Source organism: Triturus cristatus, chromosome 5_1 (assembly GCF_964204655.1).
Source record: "Triturus cristatus chromosome 5_1, aTriCri1.1, whole genome shotgun sequence".
NCBI lineage: Eukaryota > Metazoa > Chordata > Amphibia > Caudata > Salamandridae > Triturus > Triturus cristatus.
Genome location: NC_140587.1, coordinates 1,001,737,871 through 1,001,764,247, shown reverse-complemented (window position 1 = coordinate 1,001,764,247; position 26,377 = coordinate 1,001,737,871). Strand labels below are relative to the sequence as shown.

General features: G+C 43.6%; 1 protein-coding gene across 2 annotated transcripts in view; it reads right to left on the bottom strand.

Moving 5' to 3' along the window:
• Positions 1–1,975: 1,975 nt before the first annotated feature.
• The window catches only part of SRD5A1 (steroid 5 alpha-reductase 1), a 264,734-nt gene continuing 240,332 nt past the window's right edge, over positions 1,976–26,377 (bottom strand). For both annotated transcript variants that reach the window (XM_085606104.1, XM_085606102.1), the window contains one exon: positions 1,976–2,440. In XM_085606104.1, the coding sequence (XP_085462230.1) occupies positions 2,374–2,440 (67 nt within the window). In that variant the 3' untranslated portion in view covers positions 1,976–2,373. The remainder of the gene's footprint in view (positions 2,441–26,377) is intronic.

Genomic DNA, 26,377 nt, shown 5'->3' with positions numbered 1-26,377 from the left:
GAGAAGGAGCGGCTCCTACTGTGGCTGTGACGGATGGGGGTGAGAGGTCGAGTGAGGCAGAGGGCAGGTGTCTTCCGGGCTGATGGAAGTTCATTCGATGTAGGACGATCCTTGAAAGTGTAGGGCTTTGTAGGCATGCACGAGGATCTTGAACTGGCATCTCTTATGGTTGGATACACAGTGGAGGTTTCTGAGGTGGGGGGGTTTATATGGGTCCATTTGGGGAGGTCCAGAGTGAGTCTGGGTGCAGTGTTCTGTATGGTCTGGAGTCTTCTGAGTTGCTGGGTGGAAGTATTGTCGTAGATAGCGTTGCCATAGTCAAGCTGGCTGGTGAGGAGGGCCTTTCTGGTGTTGATCGTGATCCACCTTAAGGTTCTGCGGCGCATGCGAAGGGTGTGGAAGCAGGAGAAGGTGACTGTGTTAACTTGTCGTTTCATAGTCAGTTGGCTGTCAAGGATGATGTCAAGATTGTGTGCATGGTCTGTCGGTGTAGGTGTTCGTCCGAGCTCTGCTGGCCAAGAACTGTGATCCTTGCGGAAGTGTTCTTCCCAAAGATCAGTACTTCAGTCTTGTCGGAGTTGAGTTTGAGGCAGTTCTCGCTCATCCATTTGGCTACTTTGGTCATGGCGTTGCAGAAGTTGGTTTTGGTGTTGGAGGGGTCCATGCACATTTCTCCTCCAGGAAGAGCAGTGCCGTCAGCCAAAGGCTCCTAAAGGTGTCTTCGATGATGCTGAGCAAGGAGATTTTGGTGCTAAGCCCTGACCTGGAATGGACTGGACATGTCTCAGTAGCTGGTTGTGAGAAGTGACTTTCTCTGAAAAGACAAACATCTTCATGAACTTGGCCAGGAATAGTAGGCCAGAGACAGGTCAAGATTAGCATTATTGTTATTTATATTTTTAAGCAGGGACAGACTTGATCAGCACCTTAGTATGTGGGCAGATGCCTTGCTTAACATGGGTATTTATGAGTTCAATCCAAAGAGAAAAGTGTGCTTCTCCAGGCTGTTTAGCAAGACAGGGATGGGTAGTATCAAGGAGTAAAATAAGATTTAGTTATGAATATGAAGGTTTAAATGTCCCTGATGCACGAGGATATTTTCTGGAGAAAGTGATGGGTTGAGAATCCAGAGCAGAAAGGATGCAATCAGTCTCATCACTGCGTTTCTGAATTTTCAGAATACAGCAACTGACAAAATCATTACAGCTGAGATCCTAGGGTGCTGGTCATCTCAAGTAGTGGTTCATGTACAAATTGAGAAAGTTCTCTAGGTCTGTTAGAGGGTTTATACATTTCACTAAAAATACGGATTTAAATAGAAGTACTAACTGAATCAGAACAAACTGGGGTCTTAACAGTTATCCACTTACACCAAATATAGTATCTATATGTATAGATAGTGGCAACTTAGAATTGATTTCTGACTGACTGATAAAAAGGGTGGACACCACTCACATAGTACAAAGCACCGCATACTTGCAAGTAAGTAACAGACATAAACAAAACACATAAAAGAATAATCTCCAAAACGGTCAAAGGTTTTAGTACTATTCCTCTCCCAGTTCTTGGTAAGATGCAGACAAACTGCTCACCATCTTAAATAATAACACACTGAAATAAGGTACGCCACAAGTCACAATATCACAATGGACAGTCTTTGGTGTTCAGTATTCTTTCTTAGAGCCTGAACCAACACCCATGGTGCACCAATCATTTTTCTTCAAAGCAGATTAACAGTGACATTTTTAACATTATAAGACACAAATGTTGTGCATTTTTCTCACATATGCCTTGTCTAGTAAGCTGTGGGAGTCCCCTTGAGCTGAAAAATGCAAAGATGCACATGATGGTGCGATTTGTGTTCTTTTGGATATACTTTATGAGCTAGTAAATGTTATGTTTTGCACACAATTTTTAAGTTAAGTTAATTTGAACACCTAAAAACAACAGAATAACTAATACAACAGCACAGATGTAAGCAGTAAGTAAGATTATATTTATTTCCAAATTCAAATATTTATAGTAAAATGGAAGACATTAAAGAAAGTAAAACCGATTATAAATGATTTTAAACAACTTTTAGGTCTGTAATTTACAGACTAAAGTTTATGCTCTAACCTCGTAGTACCGCTAACATCATTAAGTAGTAAAAGTCAGTGACTTAAAAGGGCATCTCAATATGGAAAGAAACTGAACATGGCTCATTTATATAGCAATGTGTAAAGAAACTGAACACGTTTCATATACACTAGATTTACACAATACAAATGTAAACAAATGTTTTTTTAAAACCGTATAAAAAATCCGCAACCTCCGGAATATAATAATGTAGGTCTAGAGAAATCTTCAAGTTCCAGTGATGTACATTTTTGGTTAATACAAAAAAGGGATCAGAATTTTTCTGGACTTAGGATAGTCTTCAAATTTTTCCAAGTACCATCTAAAATAAAATACATAAAAATTAACATGCATATGTCATTAAAGTAATCGTTGTAAACTCACACTTTATGCTGCATATACATTTTTGTCAATAATCACAGTTCACTTTAGCTGTTGGCCTACTACCCTTAACCAATTTCACTACAGACCAACTTTCCTAATGTACAGCAATCAGATTCCTGGAAACGGTTGAGGAGAACCCATGGTGCTAATTTGCACACTGATATAACTCAATCCACATTATCAAAAGCGGTGCTGAAATCCACAGAGGAACTATGTTCTGGTACAGATTCCTTCTGTAGAGACCTACCTTTCTGCATACCCTAAAAGGCAGTGCACCTTTCAAAAGGGAGGGAGGCTTACAGCATTATTGTGGCCCATCAATGACTAAATTGCTTTGAGATGACACTGGACATTCCTGCCATCCCTATAGTTCTGGAAGACTTAAGCCCTATGTGGTAATCTTCACAGAAGCAAACACAGCACAGTTTTCGATATGCATTTAAAGGTTTATTAGAGAAACGAAGCTGCTATACTCTACATCATCTTGGCGCCCATAAGCCAGCTCAACTGTTAAAACATTCCAATAACATTCTAATACTGACATCACAGCATTCATAGAATGTTACCAGCACAATTATAATGTCGGAACACTACATTATGTTTCCCCTTACAAACAAAAAAACTAAATAAGTTAAAAATGAGCACAAATTAACAACCTAAAAACAATACTGCAACAGATTGCACTGGGTTAAAGAAAATATAAACAGTGACAATCTGTCTATGAATGCCCCAATAATAACACAGGAGGCAATAACATTAGTCATATATAATATAACAAAGATGTCACCTAATGTGCACACATTTACATTGATCAGAATCTTGATCTATATCCTTTCCACACTTCACACTCTACCCACATTCCACCAATTACCATCCATTGACTCTGACAGCATTACCACACACCTTGTCAATTAGGGGTGGACGGAATTAGTGAAATTCACTTTTGCAAATTGTGAAAATGTTAAAAAATCTCCGCAAACACACGGAAATATCGCTTAGATGCAGACGTTTTTTTCCCGCCCGTTCACGGTATTTTCTGCGTGGTCGCGGCTCGCCAACTTACCCATGCGGTTGCTCGCAGGCGCAGCCATCTTGTTTTCACTTGTCTCGCGGTGCATGATCGCGAATAGAAAGACGTGATCGCACGACGAATGACTTTACTGCGGGCACGAACTGTCGCGAGACAGCGCAAACGGCTACCAACAATCCAACATCTCGTGGAGAACGCGACCGGATCGGGAAAACTTGTTGGCGAACGCGGTGATTCAGGTAAGGCGATCACGCGCACGCGAGAATGTATTATTTTACAGCGCGAGCAAGCAAAAAATTTCCGGTAAAATGCGGATTGCGGAAATTTTTACATTTTTGCGCACTCCGCGGAACGCGAAAATGTCAAATTATCTCAATTTCCGCGAGCGGAACGGAATTTTAGCCCAGGCCTATATTCAATAACAAATGGACCACTGTACTTCCTACCACGTTTCTTAACAAACATCCCTTTTTTGACTCCAACTACTTCACCTACTACCAAAATTTACTTCACACACTCGCCTCCGGCTATCATAATTTAACTTTTGCTTGGATTTTGCCTCTGCTGCATTCTTCTGGACTTTCACATCACATTCCTCCAGTGAAACACTACATTTTATCCATCCTCCCACCCAGGTAGTAGCAGGTTTTCTACCACTCAATGATTCAAAAGGGGATATTAAAGTAGAACACAGCGGACTGATACGAAAGAACCATAATATGGAACGCACAGCATTCATCACAACATACCTGTTTGTGATAGCCACTGAACACACTGTAGCAGAAATCTGCTCATGCGCTCGGCATGACCATTTCATTGAGGATAGTACAGTGATGGTCTCAAATATCTCACAGATCCTGTACTCAAAAAACTTTTCAATTCTTCATTGACAAATTGACCACTATTGTCTGATACCAGGAACTCCAGGAAACCTACCCGCAAGAACAGGCTCTTCAAAAATGCAATCACCACTTTGGCATTGGGTTCTGACACAAATTGCGCCTCAGGTCACTTTGAGTAAAAATCAACTAAAACAAATGCATAACACAGTTATCTTGATAAAGCATTAAAAGGCCCAACTAGGCCAATCCCACATTTTTCGCATGCTCAGGATGGACACTCAATCGGTAGTAAAGAAGGGTTCCTTACGATAATATTTTCTGAAGTGGCACAAATGGCACATTTGCCCACAAAATGATCTACTTCTCTGTCCATAGAAGGCCACCAAAATATTTACCAAAGGCGGCGCTTAGTGAAAGTGCACCCTTAATTCCCCTCATGTGCTAACTTGATGATTTTATATCTCAAACCAATAGGGGGTACCAATTTCTCTGCCCTAAACAAGAGCCCATCCTTCACTGATAGTTCCTCACTTACCTCCCATAAAGGTTGACACGAATGCTCAACCGACTTCTCCCTAGGCCAACCCTTTGTAACATAATCAATAGTTTGATCTTTTCATCTACAAGAACTAACAACCTCCCTTTCAATTCTGAGATTGCACACATCTTTTCCAAATCTAGCGCTGCAGACAACTTTCATCACACCCGTCAACATTCACATCCTCCTCATACAGTTTCTCTGTTGAAGACCTAAATAAAAAAAATCTGCCGTCACATTTTGCACACCTTGAATGTGGACAATCTCAAAATGAAACTGTAAAAATGTTGTTGACAATCTGGCAATGCGAAGAGTTTGAGCTTCGATCTTGTCTTCACTCAATAAGGACACCAAAGGTTTGTGATCAGTCTTAACCGTAAATTCCGTTGCCCACACATATGGTTCACATTTTTGAATGGCCCACCAACAAGCTAACAGCTCTTTCTCAATAGTGGAGAAATGTGTTTCTAGATCCCCTAGCACTCTAGATGCATAACCAATGGTGTTTCTACACCAGCATTGCATTGTGTGAGAACTGCCCCCAGACCATGATTACTGGCATCAACAGTTATACCGCATGGCAACTTAGGATCAAAACGTTTGAGAGCTTGCCAACTGTATTTAATGCAATCAAAAACTTCTTCACAATCAGTATTCCAAACAAAAGATACATTTTTCCTTAACAAACTAGTCAGTGGCTTTATGTGAGAAGCATAGTCAGGGATAAAATGGGCATTAAATTCACACAACCCCATGAACGACTTGAGGCTTGATTTGTCACTGGGCACCCCAGCATCAAGAATGGAGTCAACTAGATCAGGTCTTGGTTCAATGCGATTGCCTGATATCACATGGCCCAAATACTCCACTTTGGTGTACAGCAACTCACACTTTAGCATTTTTAGCAAAACACCTTTCTCTTGAAATATGCTCAACACTTGTTGGGAATGGTGTCATGCTCTTCTGCAAAGGCTGCAAAAATCAGAACGTCCTCTTGGAAAACAGACACACCCTTTATTCCCCTCAACAACTTGTACATGATCCTCTGGAAAACCGAAGCGGCTGAAGCCAATCCAAATGGCATTCTACAGTACTGAAATGGGCCTATTGGTGAAACAAATGCCGTATAATGTCTGGACTCTGGCTCCAAAACAACCAGATAGCATGCAGAAGCTAAGTCCAGCTTGCTGAACCACTGTGCCCTAAAAATCAGTGCAAGCAAATCAGTGATTCTTAGAAGGGGTTGAGAATCAACCCTAATAGCATTGTTGAGGCTATGTAGAGCTACACAAATTCTCAAATCCTCATTGCTTTTGCATGCAGCAGCCAACGGAGATAAGAAAAGGTATGATTTGATCGGTTCAATAACACCTCTGTCACACTAGAGATTCTAGGAATGAAGGAGGCGGATGTACCTACTGCATCATTTAAACTCTCCCACAGCTTAAAAGCAACTAAGTTAACCAAACGATCAATCAGTAATTTTTGGAACACTACTATGCATAAAGCTGATGATGCACTGTGGATTGCTGACGTGGCTTATATCATAATGGTCTGCGGTTTAAGTGTGTGCATCTCGGACAACAGAATATAGGAAAGGAGTGTGCCTCCTAGCATGAGGAAAAAAAACGTAATTTGACACACTTTTGGTAGTGTGCTCCTTCCATTGTCTTACTGCCTGATGAAAACTGCCCTGGGATGTTAATATCAGAAACAAAAAGACGCTGACTTGAAGTGTGCATATCACTGATAATACACAATGCTGCACAGAAATAGTACCAAATAAAGTGTGTGTCAATGATCGTTTAGAAATTTAGTGAAATTAATAAAACACTGAATTGAAGTTTGTGTGTCACAGACTGACCAGAAGTTAGTACCAAATAAGTATCCCTGTCACTGATGGTTTGGAAATAGTACTAAAATCAATGACATGTTGAAAATAAGTGGACGTGTCACTGACTGATGTGATGTAGTATTCACAGGCTTGATATGAAGTGGGTGACACTGTCTTCCTGTAACAAGCTGTTAAATTTCTAAAGAGCTGTAATATTTAGTTAAAGAGGAGCGGTCGCAATGGAATTACACCATGGTGCCTCCCAATTAAACATGGCGGCCCCAACAGGGTGACAGAATTGACAAAGCTTGGCTGCATGTCATGCACAGCTCACAGTCAGTGAAACGCAAAGAAACGGTCCTGACCTGACGTTCAATGCAGCCGTGTACTGAGACCCTGTAGGCCTTGACATACAAGGAGTACTAGTGGAGCACACACTGCATCCAAGGGTGAGCCAAGTAATAAAAAAATCCCCTAAAGTTAGTCAGTCAGTCAAACAACCGGGAAGAGGTGTGGCGCCGCCGCCAGGGCGACTGACTCCGGAATCTGGGGATCACGGTCTGATCCCCGTCGCCGGCAGCAGATTAGCCTAGCACCATGTGACTCTGGGCAATAGCTTGCTTAATCTTCCCGACTGCCCTCAGCGCCTAGACACCCTTACGGGTGATTGTTCGCGCTTTACAAATGTGGATTATTATTATTCGGTTTACAGCTGTAAAACAATAAAAGTTCACAAATCTATATATAAAATCAACAGTAATAAAAAAAATCATAAAACCATTTGTCCAATTCATTACATGCAAAAGATTAGTGCATAAATAGAATATCCTTGGAGATCAAAACGCTAGTAAAATCAATGCTAAAAATAAACCTTGTAATTAATAAATAATGCCCATTTATTTTGTCACTGCATGAGGTCTGAGTCGATAAAATGCCCATCAGGATTTTGCCCTCAAGTCATATGACGCCCTGTATTTGACTGCCAATTTAAGAAAATTAAGAACAAATAAAACAGAGTCTTCAGATAGCAGTTGTAAATTAATCAGAGCTGGGCGTGCCTGCCTAAAATTCAATCTCCTTAAAAGAGGGACTATTAGTTTCCTACGGGGAAACACATAGAAACGGCAAAAGAATAAAAAGTGAAGCAAATCCTGCAGAGACTCACCGTCGCAGCCGCAGGATATTAAAGGCTGTCCTCTATGGCAACCCCTGGGGAAAACTAACAGATGATGGAAGAAACCAAGGCGAAACCTAGTCAGCAAGAAACGGTCATATGTGCTGAAAGAACCTAAGAGATAACGCTCTGTGGATTGTGATTTTTTCAAGATTATAAAGTTTCACACACTAGGTTTCTTCAATTCGTGCTCTTCCCTCTCTAGTTTCAACAGGCTACTAAAGAAATCCCTTACCCAAACCAGATCCTTTTTTTATGCCGTTTCCGGGTTACTGTATAGATCTGGTCTGCCCAGTCTATCAAAATTGGACCTTATATATCTTAACCATGGTATATGATGTGCGTGATCCAGCAACATGCACTCTTTCAATATCCTCTGGGTCAGCGTCAGATCCTCATCACGCCATGTTTTCAACCAGAAAATTAACGGGTGTAAGGCCAAAGTGTCACTCAGGTAGGGACTCCCAATAAACGCTTCAAACGCAGCCACTTGCAGATTTTCCATAGCCACATGCCCCATATTTCGCTTCCATAAGCAGCCAACGCGACACATTTGGCCTGATTTATTAGTAGCAATGCAGCTATAGGTCTTTTACCTAATTTTGTAGCCAAATTAAAAACGGCGGTGTTTGCTTGTGTAAAATCACCCTTCTTTCTTTGCTTTAATGGTCCCCAGTTCTGATGATCATCAAGAATTACTCCCAGATATGAGAAAACCTTGGTGCGGGGGACCGTCGCGCCGCCAACCCTAAACTGAGGGTACTTTTTTGTACGTGTACCTATCTGCATAACAAAGGATTTAGAATCATTAATAGATACGTCACTATCCAACATGAAGGTGGAAAAGGAGTCAAGTAGGGATTGTAAACCCCCTAGCGGTCCTACTTATAGGGACCGCGTCATCGGCGTAAAAGCTGGGAGTCCTCGGCGACTTACTTGTGGATAATTAGCCATGGTGTCTTGTAATGCAGTGTCTAGATCATGAATATAATAATTAAACAAAAAAGGGGCCAAAATGCAACCCTGCCTTACACCACGCTTTATGTCCACAGGGCGGGAAACTCTGAGATCCTGAGAAAATCTGACCTGTGCCTTGGTTGCTTGGTGAAGACTTTCCAGGAAATAAACAATGTTGTCATCCACCCCGATAGCAAGCATGGTTTGCCAAAGTTTACTCCTGTTCACGCGATCAAACGCTGAAGACAAATCCATGAATGCTAAATAGATTGTAACGAGGCATGCAACAGTATACTTGCTTACAATGATGGACAAGTTAAGGCATCGGGCCATTGTGGACCTTCCAGGAGGAAACCCGTACTGTATGTCTGATAAGATGGCGTGCTCTTCTGTTCAGGTAGTCAATCTTTCCAGGAGCACGCGACCCACCACCTGGACCACCGAATCCAACAAGGAGATGGGCCTGAAGCAATGGGTGCTATCACAGTTACACTTTTTAAAAATTGGCACTATGGTTGAGATTGCCCAAGACTCTGGGCAACCAGATCTCACCGCCGCATTCAAAACCGCGGAAAGAATAGGGGCCCAGAATGTTGGGTTTGATTTATAAAGGTAAGCTGGAATGCCGTCTGGTCCCAGGGCTTTATTACTGGATAATCCCATTATACCTTCTTTGATCTCTAGGGAGCTAAAAACCAAAGCCGAGTCTACCACCACCCTGGGTAGAGAAGAGGTTATCTTAGGGGGGCACTCAAAAATAGGTTCGTAATGGCGTACCCACTCTTCCTCTGTTATATTAGCAGCTACCACTCTCCCGTCCTCAGAAGTTAAAACAGGACTATTAATTCTGTTCCAGAATCTTGAACTATCCTTTAGAGTGCTTGCGTCAATGAGATCCCTCCATATTTCATTTTTTAAAACCGATTTTTGTCTTACAAGTTCTAACTTATATTCCCTACAGCAAGTTCTAACCTGTATAGGGTCCCTGGGGCGTTTACTAAGTGCCTCCCGCAGCTTCCTAGCCACCCTTAGAGCAGAGGGGATCAAACCATCTAGGAGATTGACTGATAGGTGGCCTCGCTGGTGCGCTTAAGAACCTACTTATTTTATCTGAGATGGAGTTAAAGGCGCCAATGACTTCTTTTGGTGCTGAAGTTGTGAGCAGCATTTGGACAACTCGTTGGCGTATGAAGAAGTCAAATATTCATAGAATACGTCTGGGACTATCTGTGTCCATTTTAGCCGCCTCCCGCCATCAGTTGGTCTCATTGCCCTGCCTTGTACAGCACCCCCCCCCCCCCACTAAAAACCATAAAGGGTCTCTGAAATTGCACACATAGGGGGTTATGATCACTGAAAATACTTGCTTGTATGCCAAATCCCGCAAATAACTCTAATATGGATGAGGATACCAAGATAAAGTCTATAAACCCAGCACCCCTGCCATTAAAGGAAGGGGTGACCATTTTACTGCATGGGTCTGATAAACTCATAAGGGACACCAAATCCAATTCATGGAGGGGATCATTCAGTATATGTTATGTTATGTTATATTGCATTTTGTAAAGCGCGCAGTTACTCAAGAGTGTCCCGGCGCTGAGCGCAACTGGGGAACCCATCCTGGCTTTCCCTGTGAGATGATCCCTACTGGGAATCTCCAAGGTGAAGACAAGCATCCCCGGCGCTAATGGGGCCGTAAGTGGAGATTAAGCAAGCTATTGCCCAGAGTTGCTGAGTGGGATCCATGATTAGAGAAGGCACCAAGAGAATTATCGAGTCCGCTGACTTTGGCCCAAGACCCTGCCGCGTCGGGAATCGAACCGTGGTCCCGGGCCGACTTCTGCTTACGGGTCTGCCGCCTCCAACCAGTGAGCCACACCAATCCGAGCCACACATATCCCCCGTGTAGAGTGTTCAAAGCGAATACCCTGAACACAGGGACACCCCATCTTGGATACTGAAGCTAATCTAGGGTCACCACATGTATGCATATTAAAGTCCCCGGCAATCACAAGGTCTCTGAAGGTCGTGTTCATATGTTCCCTTATAAAAGAGACTAGTAGAGTTATATTGCCTACATCACAGTTACATGATGAGTTATAAAAATGTATGAGCCCCCTATAGAATACCAATGCCTGTATGCAAGGGTTTTCTTGGGGAACAACCTTTGAACCGCATTCAATTACTAGGGAGGTGTAAATTGTGAGGCCCCCCATTGGTCTTCCCCCTTGTGATGAGATGGCAGGAACAGAAAATGATTAGTAGCCCTCCAGAGGTGGAGTGTTTCCTGTTAGGCAGGTTTCCTGTAAACAAATTATACTAAATTGCTTAACATAAACAATCCATAACAGGTCAGTAAACTTGCTAGCAAGTCCGGCAATAATCCATGATATAACATTTCTTTTACTGGAGTCTACGGTCCCGTTGTTTAAACATGGGATTTCTTGCAAAATAGCTGGATTAGCTTGGTTCGTGGTATCATACCCATTGAGTCAATCACATGCATCGAAAGTTGTCAAAGGTGTGAAGCGGTTGGCCAACTCAAGGGTAGAAGGAGGTGGCAATTCCCGCCAATAGTGACCAATATTATTCCTTTGATATGATTCGGAGTCACAATTTGGAATCGGGTTCAACGCTAATCGATGCTGCGGTATATAGCTGCTAGATCGGCCTCTAAAAGTGGCTACCAAACGGGAGTGCCTGGAAAGTTTGGGCTTATAAAAAAAAAACAAGCGGTAAGGCAACAATTGATGTCTTAGGGTTTTGAGATGGATTATTGACAGTGGAAAACAAAATGCTTTTCGGCGAGGTGAGGTCGATTAAAGTTGATGATAATACAATCGCCGTTGAATGATTTACGCGCATTTCCCACCCAATTAACCCTACGGACCATATTATTATTATTATTGGCTGTCCTTGCCCCAATGCCGTATTACAGAATAGCCAGTGTAGAACCCTATTTTTCAGTTGGGTATATTCTTCTCTTGCCCCTTGGGGAAGAGTTGGTACGTTCCCCGATACCGTCACATATGGGGTTGACGCAGGTGGTAAATGAATATCAGGCAGGCTGTTCAATAGATTATCAGAGGGGCCATTAACCTTGCTTCTTTTCAGGTGACACTCCCCATGTGCGTTTATCTCCTCAACTGGTTGAGAGAAAACATTCAAATTTCCCCTAACATCCAAAGTCGTACCTGAAACCATGTCAGGATTAAGCGTGGATGGAGGTATGGTCGGCTGGCTTTGAGCTGTGTTACTTGAAGAATTTAAAGAGCGGGGGAAGAAAACCTTGGATGCAACGTTTGGGGCTCCAATTATTGGCCACACCACAATTGGGGGGATCCTTACAGAGCTAGCATTATCCCTGTCACCTCCCGGCAATGGATTACTACGAAGTCTGGAGATGCTGCTTTCGATCAGAGACAGCCGTTGTATAATTGGGCCGAGCTTAGTGTCCAGAATGTCTTTGAAAAAATTCTGCATGGATTCTAAAAAAGGCGTCATGTCTGCATTACTCAGCTCTTGCCTGATAGTTGTGTTCTTGGATATTGTTTCAGCTCCCGGTCTTTCTGCCTCCCCCCACCCCGATGTCAAGCCTTTTCTTTTCACTCCTAGACCTGGATAGGTCCGCTCTACACCTCCAGGCCTCCCTCGAGTAATTGGTCTTTTGGTTGGTGCAATTACGGTATTAATAATATTTACAGTCCCCGTTTGCCCAGTTGTTCAATCCTAGTGACCCCCCCCAGGCGAACTGATCAGAAAGGTGGGACTAAGAGGTACCGGACGCCTGCTGCGATGATTGATCAATCCACTCTGTCCCACTGAGTCCTGCAATGTTAAGAAGATCCTCTGTACTATCAATGTGAGTAGCTGTGCATATTGGCTGGGATGAGATGGGAATAACAGGTGATCTAGACAGGCGCAGATTCACCAATTCTATCTCTTTATCCAGCACTGATGCAGCATGCTGTAAAAACGAGTCCATGGTTACAATGGGGCCTGAAGAGCCTGCCGTAACTGCTACCCTGCGCTTCCCCATCCCTTCTGTGTTACACCTGTCCTGCAGCTGATACAGTTGGTGTGAGAAGTTGGCCTGGCATATGCTGGTCACTAGTTATAGTGGCCACCTTGCACCAGTCCAATTCGACTCTTATGGTAGATAGGTTTAAGACAACCTTTTAAAGAAAGCTATCCTAGTGGTAGCTGTGGAGAGCACCCTTCAGGCTAAGTCTCAGAGGAATGTAAAGCAGCTTGTTCTACCTTATAATCTCTTGAATTACCAAATGAAAGGACACCACACAGGTATATATATCAAATATATATGTATTTATTTCTAGACACACTCTACTAATGTCTTTATGAGATTAGAAACCAGGTACACATTCAAATGTCAACGTTTCACAATAAATTAAGCACAAATGTGGCTGGAGCCCTAGGGGCGTACCAGACCATATACTAAGAAAATGATATAAGGATGTCGACTTGCAAAATGACAAGGCCTAGGGCCAGGGGAATCGCTGGGGCTTCACTACTGCAGTGTTAGCAGGTAAGTAACAGGCCCACGGGAGACGCGTGCAGTGTGTGAACATAGCCGCGGGTTCCCTATTGACTATAATGGTGCAAGTCGCGGTTTGATTTTTAAAGTTTTAGGGCACTTCGAGGAAGTCTACAAGCAAGCCACTTACAAGTTAAGTAATTCAAGGGCCAACACACACTAGGGCACCGGAGTGCATGAGTTACCTCACCCAGGGAAGCCGGGTGCATAGGTGTCTTTTGGTGTCGGGTCGCGACGCTGTTTTCTATGGAGACCAAAGAAGACTTGCTGCTTGCGTCGGCTGAAGAAGTGTCCGGTAGAATCTAAGGGAGGATTCAAGAAGATGAAGACCTGAAAATTCAAGGGACAGTGTTCAAAGTCACTTGCCAGTGACCGGTGGCTAGAAAGATGGCTGACCAAGGATGTCGGGTGATTTCAGGTCATTGATGGTGTTTTGACTCTTCGCTCACGAGGTCCAGGAGGGATCGACGATGACCAGCAGCTGGATTCGGAGTGTCCCATGACGTCTGCGGCTGATGACGGTGTCGGCAACCGGATTGGAGCCAACAAGCCTTGGCAACTGCAAGTCTCATGTAGACTGAAGAAAGTCGATAGTGCAGACCAGCAAGGTCTGAGGGACTCACCCAGCGAAAGTAAGTGAGGGCAGGCCTGGAGCAACCAGGGGAGCCCTTTTAGTCATTAAGAAAGTCTTCGGGTGACCAGTTAGCCAACGGGCAAGGGATCGCGAAGGCGCCTCTTCAGGAAATGCTTCACAGGAGCCCACGGTCACTCGGGACGGGGTAGGCCGCTGATTGTTGCTGCAAGACCTGCTGGAGGCTTGGGCCACAAATGGTCCAAAGCACAAGTTCGTAGAACGTCGTGAAGGTATTGCACTCGATAAAAGTGCACGTTCCCCGGGTATTGCTGTTCCTCGTCACTCTTGGGGTCCACTCGCCACAGCTTTGCTGGGGACTCACAATGGCCGTCGAGAAGTCAGGAACTCCACTTCCGGGGCAGCAGGGACTTCAAACTCCGGCGGGAGCGGGAAAGATTGCAACCGTTGATTAAGGTTCTTGGTGCCTGCCAAGCAGGGGAGTCACTCCTTGATTCAAAGGGCGATTCTTCTGTCTTCCAAAGGTAGTGGAACGTCGAAGGGCCAGGATTCTTCTTTGTAGATCATCGTCCAGGGTTATCTGATTTGTAATGGCAAAGCTTGCTATCTTATAGTGAAGATAGGGGAGGGACTAGCTCTATGACCACTCCTCTGGGAGGATCAGGGTAGGGGGTGGTTACACCCACATCCCTTATTCCAGTTTCGCACCAGAGCAGGGACAGGTAGCCTCTGAACCGGTTTCAGCTGGCATATGCACGGAGGAGCCTACTGCTCCCCCAGTGCAGGACTTCAAAGCACACTAGAAGTGAACCCACCCAGCCCCAATACACTAAATCCTGTCTGGAAGGTGGTGACACCTCCCTGTGACAGGATGCCTTTTGTTGGGCTTCCTCCACTGCGAGTTTCAGTCAGCAGCAGGAGGGCAGCCCAGTGTCTGTGCTGGTGGCATCCATTTTGTGATGCCAGGGCTCTATAGGATTTCTATCGTTTTACCTGTCGTCCCCTCTAGAAGGGTGAGATCATGCTTCCACATCATGGACTGATGTGGGGGTATGATTCCAAGTTGTTTGACACCAAACACGACATGTTTTGATGCAATCATTCCAAAGTTAGCATTTTAATGCACTTAAAAGTATATGGTTTAACCGCATCCACAAACAGTCATAGAGAATAGACTCTGGTAGCGGCAGAGGGGCCCTGCTCACGCAGAGGCACCCCCTCACATTGTAAACCACGCACCCTGCCCTCAGGATTGATAGGGCCTGCCATAGGGGTATATGTGTGTGTATGGTGAGATATAGAAACCTATATCTCTGTGAGGAGTGCTAACACTACCTCACACAGGCTGCAGTAGCAGGCCTGTGGTGTCAGATTGAGAATGCTTCCCAGGGGTGGCATAATACATGCTGCAGCCCCTGGTAGGCCTGTGAAGTACCTATGCCCTAGGTACCTAAGGTACCATATACTAGGGGCTCATAAGGTACCACAGTATCCAATCACTAGTGCATCTAATATGCACACCAAGTCGTTTAGAGAGAACAGCGAGACTGGGGCCCTGATTAGCAGGGACCCAGCCAGACTAGGCCAGAAACCAGTGTATACATCAGGAAAAAAGTGGGGGCAACATAAGTGCAGATCCTACTCTCCTACAGTTGGGTACCAGTCCCCAAGAGCCCCCAAATGGTCCCCAAAGTTCGAGCACAATATGCACGCTGGAGATAAGTGAAATTAAGTTGGTGAGGTCAATTTATCCCTACCTGCTCTATGGAGTATATCAGATTAGTCCAGGTTGGGGTTTGTAGCAGAAGGCAGTGTGCGATCCTCCTCAGAACCAGCGCAACTAAGCCAGGAGTAAAGATATTAAAGCCAAAAGAATATGCCCAGCCCGGCCTCCTCCGGGCTCTGACGGGCGGCAGGGTCCGCAAAGGCACCTGGGACTAGTAGTCCGTGTCCCCTCTCCTCTTCTCTATGGCAACAGCGGCAGTAACGGGCTTCCCCTAAAGTTATTTTCTCTTATCTGAACAGCTGCGTCTTCACGATGATTGCTCCTGTCATTCAGAGACCACAATGGTTTCTTTAGCATCTCCGCAAACACCTAGTCTCCAAACAAACGATTAGTTGATCTACTCAGAAGCAAACACTGCGTGTTTGTTATACGTATATAAAACGCTTATTCGAGAAATGGAGCTGCTATAAACTACATCATGGTGGCACCCGTAATCCAGCTCAACTGTTAAAACATTTTAATAACAAAACATTCTAATATGGACATCACCGAATTCATAGAATACTCCCGGCACAATTCTAATGTTGGAATACTACACCTTCCTAATTTAAAAATAGTTGCTCTTTAAGGCCAATCAGTCCACTTATTCTCACTTAGCTGCACTGCATGGAGATCCATACCACTCTGACCACGAAGAGCTCAAATTCAATTAGTTCAACTTAGCTCATTCATTGGACCACATCTAACCTGTTTTTGCTCTTTAATTCCTTATATACCAACTTCCAGAACAACAATTGGGTGTTGCATTTTGATGCTTTATACATCCCCACTTATTTCATTAAAAATTACTGGGTTTTTTCCCTCCATTTAAACGAGTTCTTAAAACTTTGCCAATAATAATTCTCAATTTCCATGACCTTATATTTCTATGATTTTCGTTATGTGAATAACTTGTGTTATGTATTATTTATGCTTTCTTGCACAATACCAAATGGACCATGTTTAGTTCATAATAGCATTTGGGTTATGCTGAAATTGAGCACTACGAAGAGCATCTTAGCTACCCTTGGTGAGATACAATTTACATTTTCACTCACATAGCAACAGCTATAAGGTCGTTGAGTTAATTTTTTTTTATTTATTAGCATGTGCCAAGAGAAAAGAAGAAAACATACAAAACAGCGAGGGAATGCAGTCACAAACATCCACCTGAGTTTTGGAACATATATTGACAGTATGCATGTAATACACATAGTAGAATCAGCACATTAGCAAAGGCGAGACCACTGGCCCTATATATATATAGATTTGTATCACACAATATCTAATTGAGATCAGACCAGCAAATTCCACCAGAAGTCATCATCATCACAGCAACCCAACAGAACAGGCACCACTATACATTTTACTACTGAGGGGGTGAGTTTTACGGCCTAGTGCTGTCCTGTGTGGTGTGAAGCCCTACCACAGTCAGAGTCTTGTTGGCGCAGGAAAGAGAGGAAGGGCTCCAAAATGTCTTTGAGATGGGATCGTAAGGGCAATAGCTTCCAATAGCTTGTCAATTGCTCCTGGCAGTATGCAACATCTCGTAACCATAACTTGTACGGAGGACATGTTTTACGCCCCCAGTGCATGGCCACTCATCTTCTAGCAAGCAAGAGCAGCACGGCAGTGAGGCGCTGGAGGGAAGTGGGTATGTGTAAGACATCACTCAGCAGCCCTATAAGTGGGGAGAGCGCTAGCGGAGGGTCTTTCAGTTTAAAAAAAAAATAAATTCACTAAGTTTTATATAGCGCAAACTTGACTCGAAGGTATCGGGTATCAGAACGCTTTACATAGCACCAGTTGCGTTACATAAGGACACATTCATGTTTTTGTTAGGCACAGGGAGATTAAGTGATTTGCCCAGAATCACAGGATGTTCAGCGTCAATGCTGAGACTCGAACCCGGTTCCCTAGATTGGAGGGTGACCGCCCTAGCCGTTAGACCAACTCCTTTCGCCTTGACAACTCAATTTGAAATGCGTTGACTGACTACTTTCCAAGTATCTAGATTTAAGTACGCCACATTCATTTGTATATCAGAAATATCCTTTACCACACTATTCCAATTTTTTATAACCCAAGCATTATTATCATCATCAAATCATACTGGAAGTGCACAATTAAGGCAAATGATTCCACATTCACAATTTCAAACTAGTCCCTTCAATAACACCCAATGCCTTTCTACTTATAAAGTTTGCAGTAATAACATTTCCCACAAACTGATGGGGGTGCAGATAGTAATAACATTTCCCACAAACTGATGGGGGTGCAGAGTCTGCTCGGCAAGATGACAGTGTACTATAGGTGCAATATATTCTTAGACTGATAACAGCAAATAAATAAGGGTTCCAGGGGCATGTGGCAAAGGCAGCATAATTTGAGTGCTGTACAGAATCCAGATACCTAGGCTGTGCTCTTTACTGATCACCTGTGCAGATTCCTGAAGACGCTGAGGCCATGGTGATACTTTCCACTACTGCCCTGCATTTTTCAGCCAAGAGTGTGAGATGAGTTCAGCACACAGTTAAGCTATGAGAGAAGGTGGAGCTTTACCTCCTTTCTGGGGCCAGGTGCTCCAGATGTATGCTGGCTAGGACCCTGTGGCCACAAGCATGGTACCTCCTGTGGTAAGTATTCCTGGGAGTGCGTAGCAGTGTTCCTGTTCCACCTTTGGAAGAGAGGCCTGCAGTCTGAGTCAAAGGCATACCTTTCCTGAATTCATCTGGAACCTGGAGTGGTTAAGGGGCATTGCTGGGTGAGACAAATTAGTGAGAAGAGAGACTACTTCCTTAAAGTTGTGCCCCTAGGCAACATTTGGGTTAAGCACAAAACTGAAGCTGCGGACCGAGTTGTGGGTGTGCTACTCCGGGGATGACTGTACCTGCACCCTATCGGAACAGTGTGTTTTTACTGGTGAGACATGACTTAGGCGCATTGCTGTTCTGTTTGGGAAGGATGCTGATGGTGAGAAGCCTAAAAGGAGGGAGGTGGAAGAAGAGATTAATCTTTGCCCCCAGAATGGCAAAGGTAACTACAGGGTGCAGATGTGAGGTGTTTTTAGCTCATTGCCAGAAAGAGATATGATTTTGGAGTCCTTGACAGCAAATGTGGGCTTCAGATTGCAAATAAAGGACACATTAAACCAACTCTAGACTGGAGACCCTTGAAGAGAAAATGGCCTGGGCAGAGGACAGGTTAAGGAGTTGGGTAAAATTGTTCAAGTGCAGGATCGCAGGTTAGGTGCCATGAATATGAAGATGAACGTTCCATAATCAAAGGCAGTACAATCTTGGCAGCCAAAATGTCAGGTATAGACAATAGAGCACAACGGTGCCAACTGCTGGTCCTGGGCCAGCCGGTGGGGGAGAACGGTGATAACCTGCGGTCGTTCAATGCCTGTTGGCTCCAAAATTTGCTCGATTGTGACATGAAAAAAGTGGCTCTCTATGTGGAACAGAGACTACAGGATCAACATACCCAGCAATTCAGATAATTTTGACAACAGCAAGAGAGCAACATTGCAACTCAAATATTTCTAAGAAGATTGTATCTCAAAAACACTGAAGGTCAAAGCAGAGCTTTTCTTTAAGGCTCACAAACACATTTTTCTCAATCCGACACCTAAGGCAATGAGAATGATTGGTGGGCTCAGAAGTATGAAGAAGCTTTTTCTTGAGATAGTTAATAGCTGACCTGCTTCTGCCAGTGTTATTGAAAGTGCCTTTGAAGAAGAGGCAGTATTTGTTTTAGGACTCAGAGAGCTGAGGCATTTTGAGTGACTAGCAGTCGAGAAATGAGAAAGCAGACAATCTCAAAGGTAAAATGAAGACTATAATGACCTACTTCCCATTACCACTGCCCATCCCTAAACCCTAAAATGACCTTACCTCTCCTCACCACTGCCCTCTTCTAAACCATAAAATTACTACCCATTCCTAAATACTAAAATTATCCTTACCTCCCTTTACAACTACCTCCCCAAACCCCAAAATTACCCCTACCTGCCTTAACCACTACCCGAACCTTTTTTTTTATAACCTAATAATTATATTAAAGAAAATATACTTACCTAGGTGGTAAAGGCATGTGTGGCAAAGGTACAAATAACTGCATGGTACTTACCTGTGTGGTAATAGGTGCATGCGCACGGCATTGCGTGGTAAAGACTTTGTTGTAAAGGCTGTTTCACATGCAATCCACCTGAACTACACACAACAGACTGATGAAAAGTCGCAAAGGATTAAGATCTCAAAATTTGCTTTAGATGAGCACAAAACCAGTGAACATATCTTACAGATTCCTGGAGACAAAGATATAACCAATTGTACTAGATACTCGCATAGCAAAAATATGAGATGGAGTAATTGAAAAACATTCCCCCAAAACTCCTCTGACCCTTCAACGTTTCCCATGGCATCAGTGAACACCAGATAGCTTCTGAAACCCATCTTGTACCGACTCAAATATCAAGCTTGTTTAGTACATGAAGTGTGGTATAGAACTTGAACAAGTGAAGTGAAAGCAGGCACGACAGGCATTATATTTATCGGTAGTGCTTCACAATACATTTCACAAAGCGCCCTCTTGGGTGATTTAACTTCCCCAGTAAACATCTCAAAGAGTATGTTGTGTTCTAGCAGGAGAATATTCCCAATTTTCACCAAACAGTTGGTCTCTCTTGGGACTTGCTCTTTGCACCACATGCATGTGTTTACTAATTTGGCTGCTCACAGCACCCGATTACATGGAACTCCATAACCCATTCTCCTCATGCTTTCAACTTCTTTACACCCTCCCAAATATGTAGTTGACGGGTGGCTGGGTAATGTAAGTCCCGGTATTGCCTTAATTGTGTATGTCACTTCCTGCGAATAGGAGGCTCATAACGAGCACCCTACTATATACAGAGACCATCACCACTCTTCAAAATATTCTCATCTATTGGAATCAGTGGGTGCAAACACGATCAACCTACACGACATATAGAACTACCCATAAACTTATTTTAAATTTACTGACCTGTGCTGCACACATGCATTTTATAGAAATAGGTTATTCTGTAGAGTCTCCAATTCTTCTAAAATCTCACTTTGCATGTCTTCTTTGCATTGTCGCCACAGGTGCTGACTCCACTCATACTTTTGAATGTTTTTTTGTCCATCCCCGCACTCAGGGTGCCCCCTGCGAGTGCACCCTCCGTCTAACGTCTAGGTTTTGGTCGCCAAACTTCTCCCTCATCGCTCTTGTTACCCGACCTACAGTCCGGTGTCGTTGAAAACTTTATTTTCGTCGATTTTTCTTAATTCCTTTGCCAAAAACTCTGGAACTCTTCGGTAACGATCCAGACCCAACGGCGGAAAAAAGAATCTGAAGATGGCAGCCAAAGGTGGGAGCTTCCACACCAAATGGTGGGACGTCGCCGCCCACCTGGGCCACAAAAAAAAAAAGATAAAATACTACGATTCCGGACCCAACCACAAAATGGCGGAATAATGCACAGCATAGTGAATCCAGAAAGATTCACGCAGCAAAATCATTGTTAGACTGTCCTTTTTCAGTGTCTTTTTTTGTGTTTTCCAGTGGTGTTTTTCTCAGTTTTTTCAAACCTTTTGAAGTCACTACTATCAGTATTTATTCAAACGTTTAAACCCCAAACTAGACCAAAACAGTTTTTACAGTATTTACAAAAATGTTTTAGTCTTTATTTTTTTGCAGGGAATGTGTTACAAAGCACATGTTGAATTTAAAAGAGAAGTAATGCAGGGTATGTGTGTCTTCTGGTTGGCAGCATGTCAATGGACTTATGTCTGTGTATTGCACTCTCACTCACATCTCACTACCTCTCACAATCACTGTATCAGGACTCTGTTTGGTTTGAAAGACTATTAAGGGATTGAAATACGTAAGAAAGCTATATTCAAATGTTTTTAATAAATAAATTAATGGACACAATTGGGGGTCATTCACTTACTACGTATTGAATAGAATAAAATTCTAGAGGTGGTCAGCCCTGCCCACAGCATGCTACATTTTGAACCCTTTCGCTGAATTACACCAGCTTAATGTGTTTTAAGCATCCTTGCCACTGATTTTTTGCTCTCATTTTCGGATTACATTAAGACAGTGTTGCTGTTGTGTGGACATTCACAGTTTTCAATTGTCACCACAGTAATGTCTCACTTTAAGTCAATCCTGACATTTTAACAGACATCACACTTAATGCTGTGACTTTTAATTTTGCGATTAACATAGTAACTATGGACTCAAAAATCCTAGCAGTAAGTGCAGCTGGGTAAAATCAGGACTAGCTTTAGGTACTGCACATAATAATCGCCTTAAAGCTATGAATTTTGTTGTTATGCAGAAGGTGTTGTATCATGTTTTCACCACTTTCCATCTGGATGGTGACAGCCCTGTTTACACAGGTACCTATCACTTCACCTTGCATTGAATGTTTAATCTGAGAGCAAGCCTGTGCATTTGATGGTGATATGTGAGCTTACCAGGCTTGGCTGAGACTGAGGCAGCTTCTGCCCTTTTGAGGCAGCACTACATGAAATGGATTAGTTAACCCCTTAGCTGCTGAGAATTTGCTACCCCCCAGTGCTGAGCACTTATTTTTAATGTTTGGGGCACTTTGCGCTTAGGTCTTCATAGTTTTTTTCCCCCCACAAACGGCATTCTGGCTAATCTTCCATCTGTCTGGATTTCCCTGGAGGGTAAAGAGTAAATAGCCAAAACTTAGCAAATTGAAAAAAATCGGGAGAAAGCAATGTGCATTTAAGCATACTTTTCCCAAATATGGCATCACAATTTTCAGGGACAAGCAGAGTAGTAAAAGAAAACAATATATTTACCACAGTTGTTGTATTTTCTAACTGGTGGTCCATTTTCCCTATTTTCTGTAGTTTCAACCTATCTGCAGTTTATGGTGAATTTGTCTGGGTCACTAGGTTTCAGAAATACCCAGGTTTTGCAGGGTTCCCTGGTTGCCAGCTGATCAAGAGATTGAATAGGGAGACCGTTTACCATGACAATTAAGAATAAATTGGAATTTACCTCATCTGCCAAAACTCAGCTAAGAAACTTGGCCTCCTCTCCTGCCCGGCCCAACCCATATTATTTTCCTAAAATAAATAAATGTGTATGTGTACACACACGTACACACACGTACACACACGTGTACACACACACACACACACACGTGTACACACACACACACACACACACACACACACACACAAGTGGCAGTCACCACTGTGTATTTATATATCTGCATAGTTAGGACCTAGTTACCGTAGTGAGAGTGTTTTTTGGTTTGCTAATAACTGTCGCAGTTTGACAAATCTTCCTAAAACTTGCCCAAAAAAAGTTCATCCACCTCAGCTCCTTTCTTGAAAGTTTCAGGGTGATCTGTCAAGCAGGAGCAGAGAAAAAAGAGAGGGGCCCAAAGAGCTATTTCCCTATGCAATTATCCATAGGAAAATTGAACAGAGATACTGCAAAAATGGCTGAACAGAATTACACCAAATTTGGCAGAAAGATATATTATGGTTCAGAAAGTGTGTATTTTGTGATTTGGTGTAAATCCATTCAGTAGTTTTTGAGAAATTAAGGTTTAAATACGTTATTGATCCAGACAGTTGGGTTTGCGGAAGACTAGCAAGAGTCCTGCGATCAAAGGATCTCACATTCTGATTGGCTTGCTGCCACATGAATAGAAATGGTGCAGCTGCATTTTCAGGACATGTGGGACTCGGTGCCCATATCCTGGAAATTAGAAACAGATAAGGTATAAAGGGTAAGGCAGGTATCCTGACCCCCAGGACCATGTTGGGGGGTCACAGAGAGACCCCAGTGGGTCCATAGTTAAAAAACATAACTGGGTGGTTTCTGTGATTATGCATGTGTCCAGTGATGGTCAGTGTAGTCCAGGGGGCTCAGAGGAGTCTTGCAGGATCAGAACACATTTTTTCTTTTTTTCAAAAGGGGCCAGGCCTGAGTGTCTGAGGCAGGTTGCAGCGAACAGGAGAAGGGATGTGCGCTGCGTGTGGATGGAGGTCTTTGGCCCGGAGGCCAACCTTTGTTCAATGTGGGGGTTTGGCTGGGCGCAGTGCCTGGCCACAGGCCAGAACCTGTGGCCAATCCCACACTATGCACTCCCTTCAGGGTGGCCTTATGTATGAAAAAAGAAATATTACTTTATGTTAAAAAAAAATGTATAAACCAAGGAATGCACCAAAAAAAAAAAAAAAAGGTTAAAGTGACGTTATAGTCCGGTATGGTAACAATACCTTACATTAAAAAAACTTCGAAATTTACTGAAAGAAACAAAGGTTAAATTTTATGTTCTAATTGGTGAAATTGTCAGATTAAACATAACATTTTACAGTAGAAAGAACACAGAAATTCAACATTTAGAGTCATTTCAAGTTATTATAACACACTCCCTCGCTATGCACTCCTTATGATCTTACATATTACAACCTTAATGACATGTTCTGTAACATGGTTGATAACATTACTGATTACAACTGAACTGACATCATTGAAGACAACACTATGCATTGCGGAGGCACGAGTTATAGTTACTAGAAATAACTAACTGTTGAATTTCAGTATTGATTTAGTTTTAAATGTTACGTTTAAACTGACATTTTCACCTAACTATAACATCACATTAAACTCTGAATTTCTGAGGTTTAAAGAAAAAAAAAAGAAAACTTATTACCATACCCAAGTATAACACTTTAATGTTTGTTTCTTTAGTGACTATATATATATATATATATATATATATATATATATATATATCTCCCTGGGGCTGTATTATAGAAGTGCACTGGGGGGCAACAGGCGTTTGTGCTGTCTGTGCGAGCCATCGGGGCACTTTCGCATTACAGAAGGGGCCGCAGACACTTGTGCGTCTTCTTTTGTAATACTGAAAGCGCTGGCGCACATACAGCACCAGCGTTTACTAAAGAGAGTGTTCCCTCATTTGCATGGGGGCATGGCCCCATGCAAATGAGGGAATCCCCTTGCCTCTGCGCCCATGCTGTATTACAGAGGCACAGGGTCAAGACTGATTTGCATATGGCCATGTCTAAACTGGGGTGGTGTAGTGGGCAAAAGAACGATGGATTTAACCCAGATCTCTTGACTGGGGGAGAATGTATGCATTGTCAGCATTCCGTCCATCATTTGTTTGTTGTAACGCTTTTCGCCCTAAGTGGGATGGGTATTCCCAGACGTGGGACCCGTGCTCACTACACCACTGGAGTCAAGCTATCCTGGCTGATGACGGCTGATAGCCAGAAACCGGTCCTAGGATGCTTGATTCCGGTCCAGGGAAGACATGGCTTGGCAGTTCGGGCTGGACTGTTCCCATGAGGCACAGGGTCAAGACTGATTTGCATATGGCCATGTCTAAACTGGGGTGGTGTAGTGGGCAAAAGAACGATGGATTTAACCCAGATCTCTTGACTGGGGGAGAATGTATGCATTGTCAGCATTCCGTCCATCATTTGTTTGTTGTAACGCTTTTCGCCCTAAGTGGGATGGGTATTCCCAGACGTGGGACCCGTGCTCACTACACCACTGGAGTCAAGCTATCCTGGCTGATGACGGCTGATAGCCAGAAACCGGTCCTAGGATGCTTGATTCCGGTCCAGGGAAGACATGGCTTGGCAGTTCGGGCTGGACTGTTCCCATGAGGCACAGGGTCAAGACTGATTTGCATATGGCCATGTCTAAACTGGGGTGGTGTAGTGGGCAAAAGAACGATGGATTTAACCCAGATCTCTTGACTGGGGGAGAATGTATGCACTGTCAGCATTCCGTCCATCATTTGTTTGTTGTAACGCTTTTCGCCCTAAGTGGGATGGGTATTCCCAGACGTGGGACCCGTGCTCACTACACCACTGGAGTCAAGCTATCCTGGCTGATGACGGCTGATAGCCAGAAACCGGTCCTAGGATGCTTGATTCCGGTCCAGGGAAGACATGGCTTGGCAGTTCGGGCTGGACTGTTCCCATGAGGCACAGGGTCAAGACTGATTTGCATATGGCCATGTCTAAACTGGGGTGGTGTAGTGGGCAAAAGAACGATGGATTTAACCCAGATCTCTTGACTGGGGGAGAATGTATGCATTGTCAGCATTCCGTCCATCATTTGTTTGTTGTAACGCTTTTCGCCCTAAGTGGGATGGGTATTCCCAGACGTGGGACCCGTGCTCACTACACCACTGGAGTCAAGCTATCCTGGCTGATGACGGCTGATAGCCAGAAACCGGTCCTAGGATGCTTGATTCCGGTCCAGGGAAGACATGGCTTGGCAGTTCGGGCTGGACTGTTCCCATGAGGCACAGGGTCAAGACTGATTTGCATATGGCCATGTCTAAACTGGGGTGGTGTAGTGGGCAAAAGAACGATGGATTTAACCCAGATCTCTTGACTGGGGGAGAATGTATGCATTGTCAGCATTCCGTCCATCATTTGTTTGTTGTAACGCTTTTCGCCCTAAGTGGGATGGGTATTCCCAGACGTGGGACCCGTGCTCACTACACCACTGGAGTCAAGCT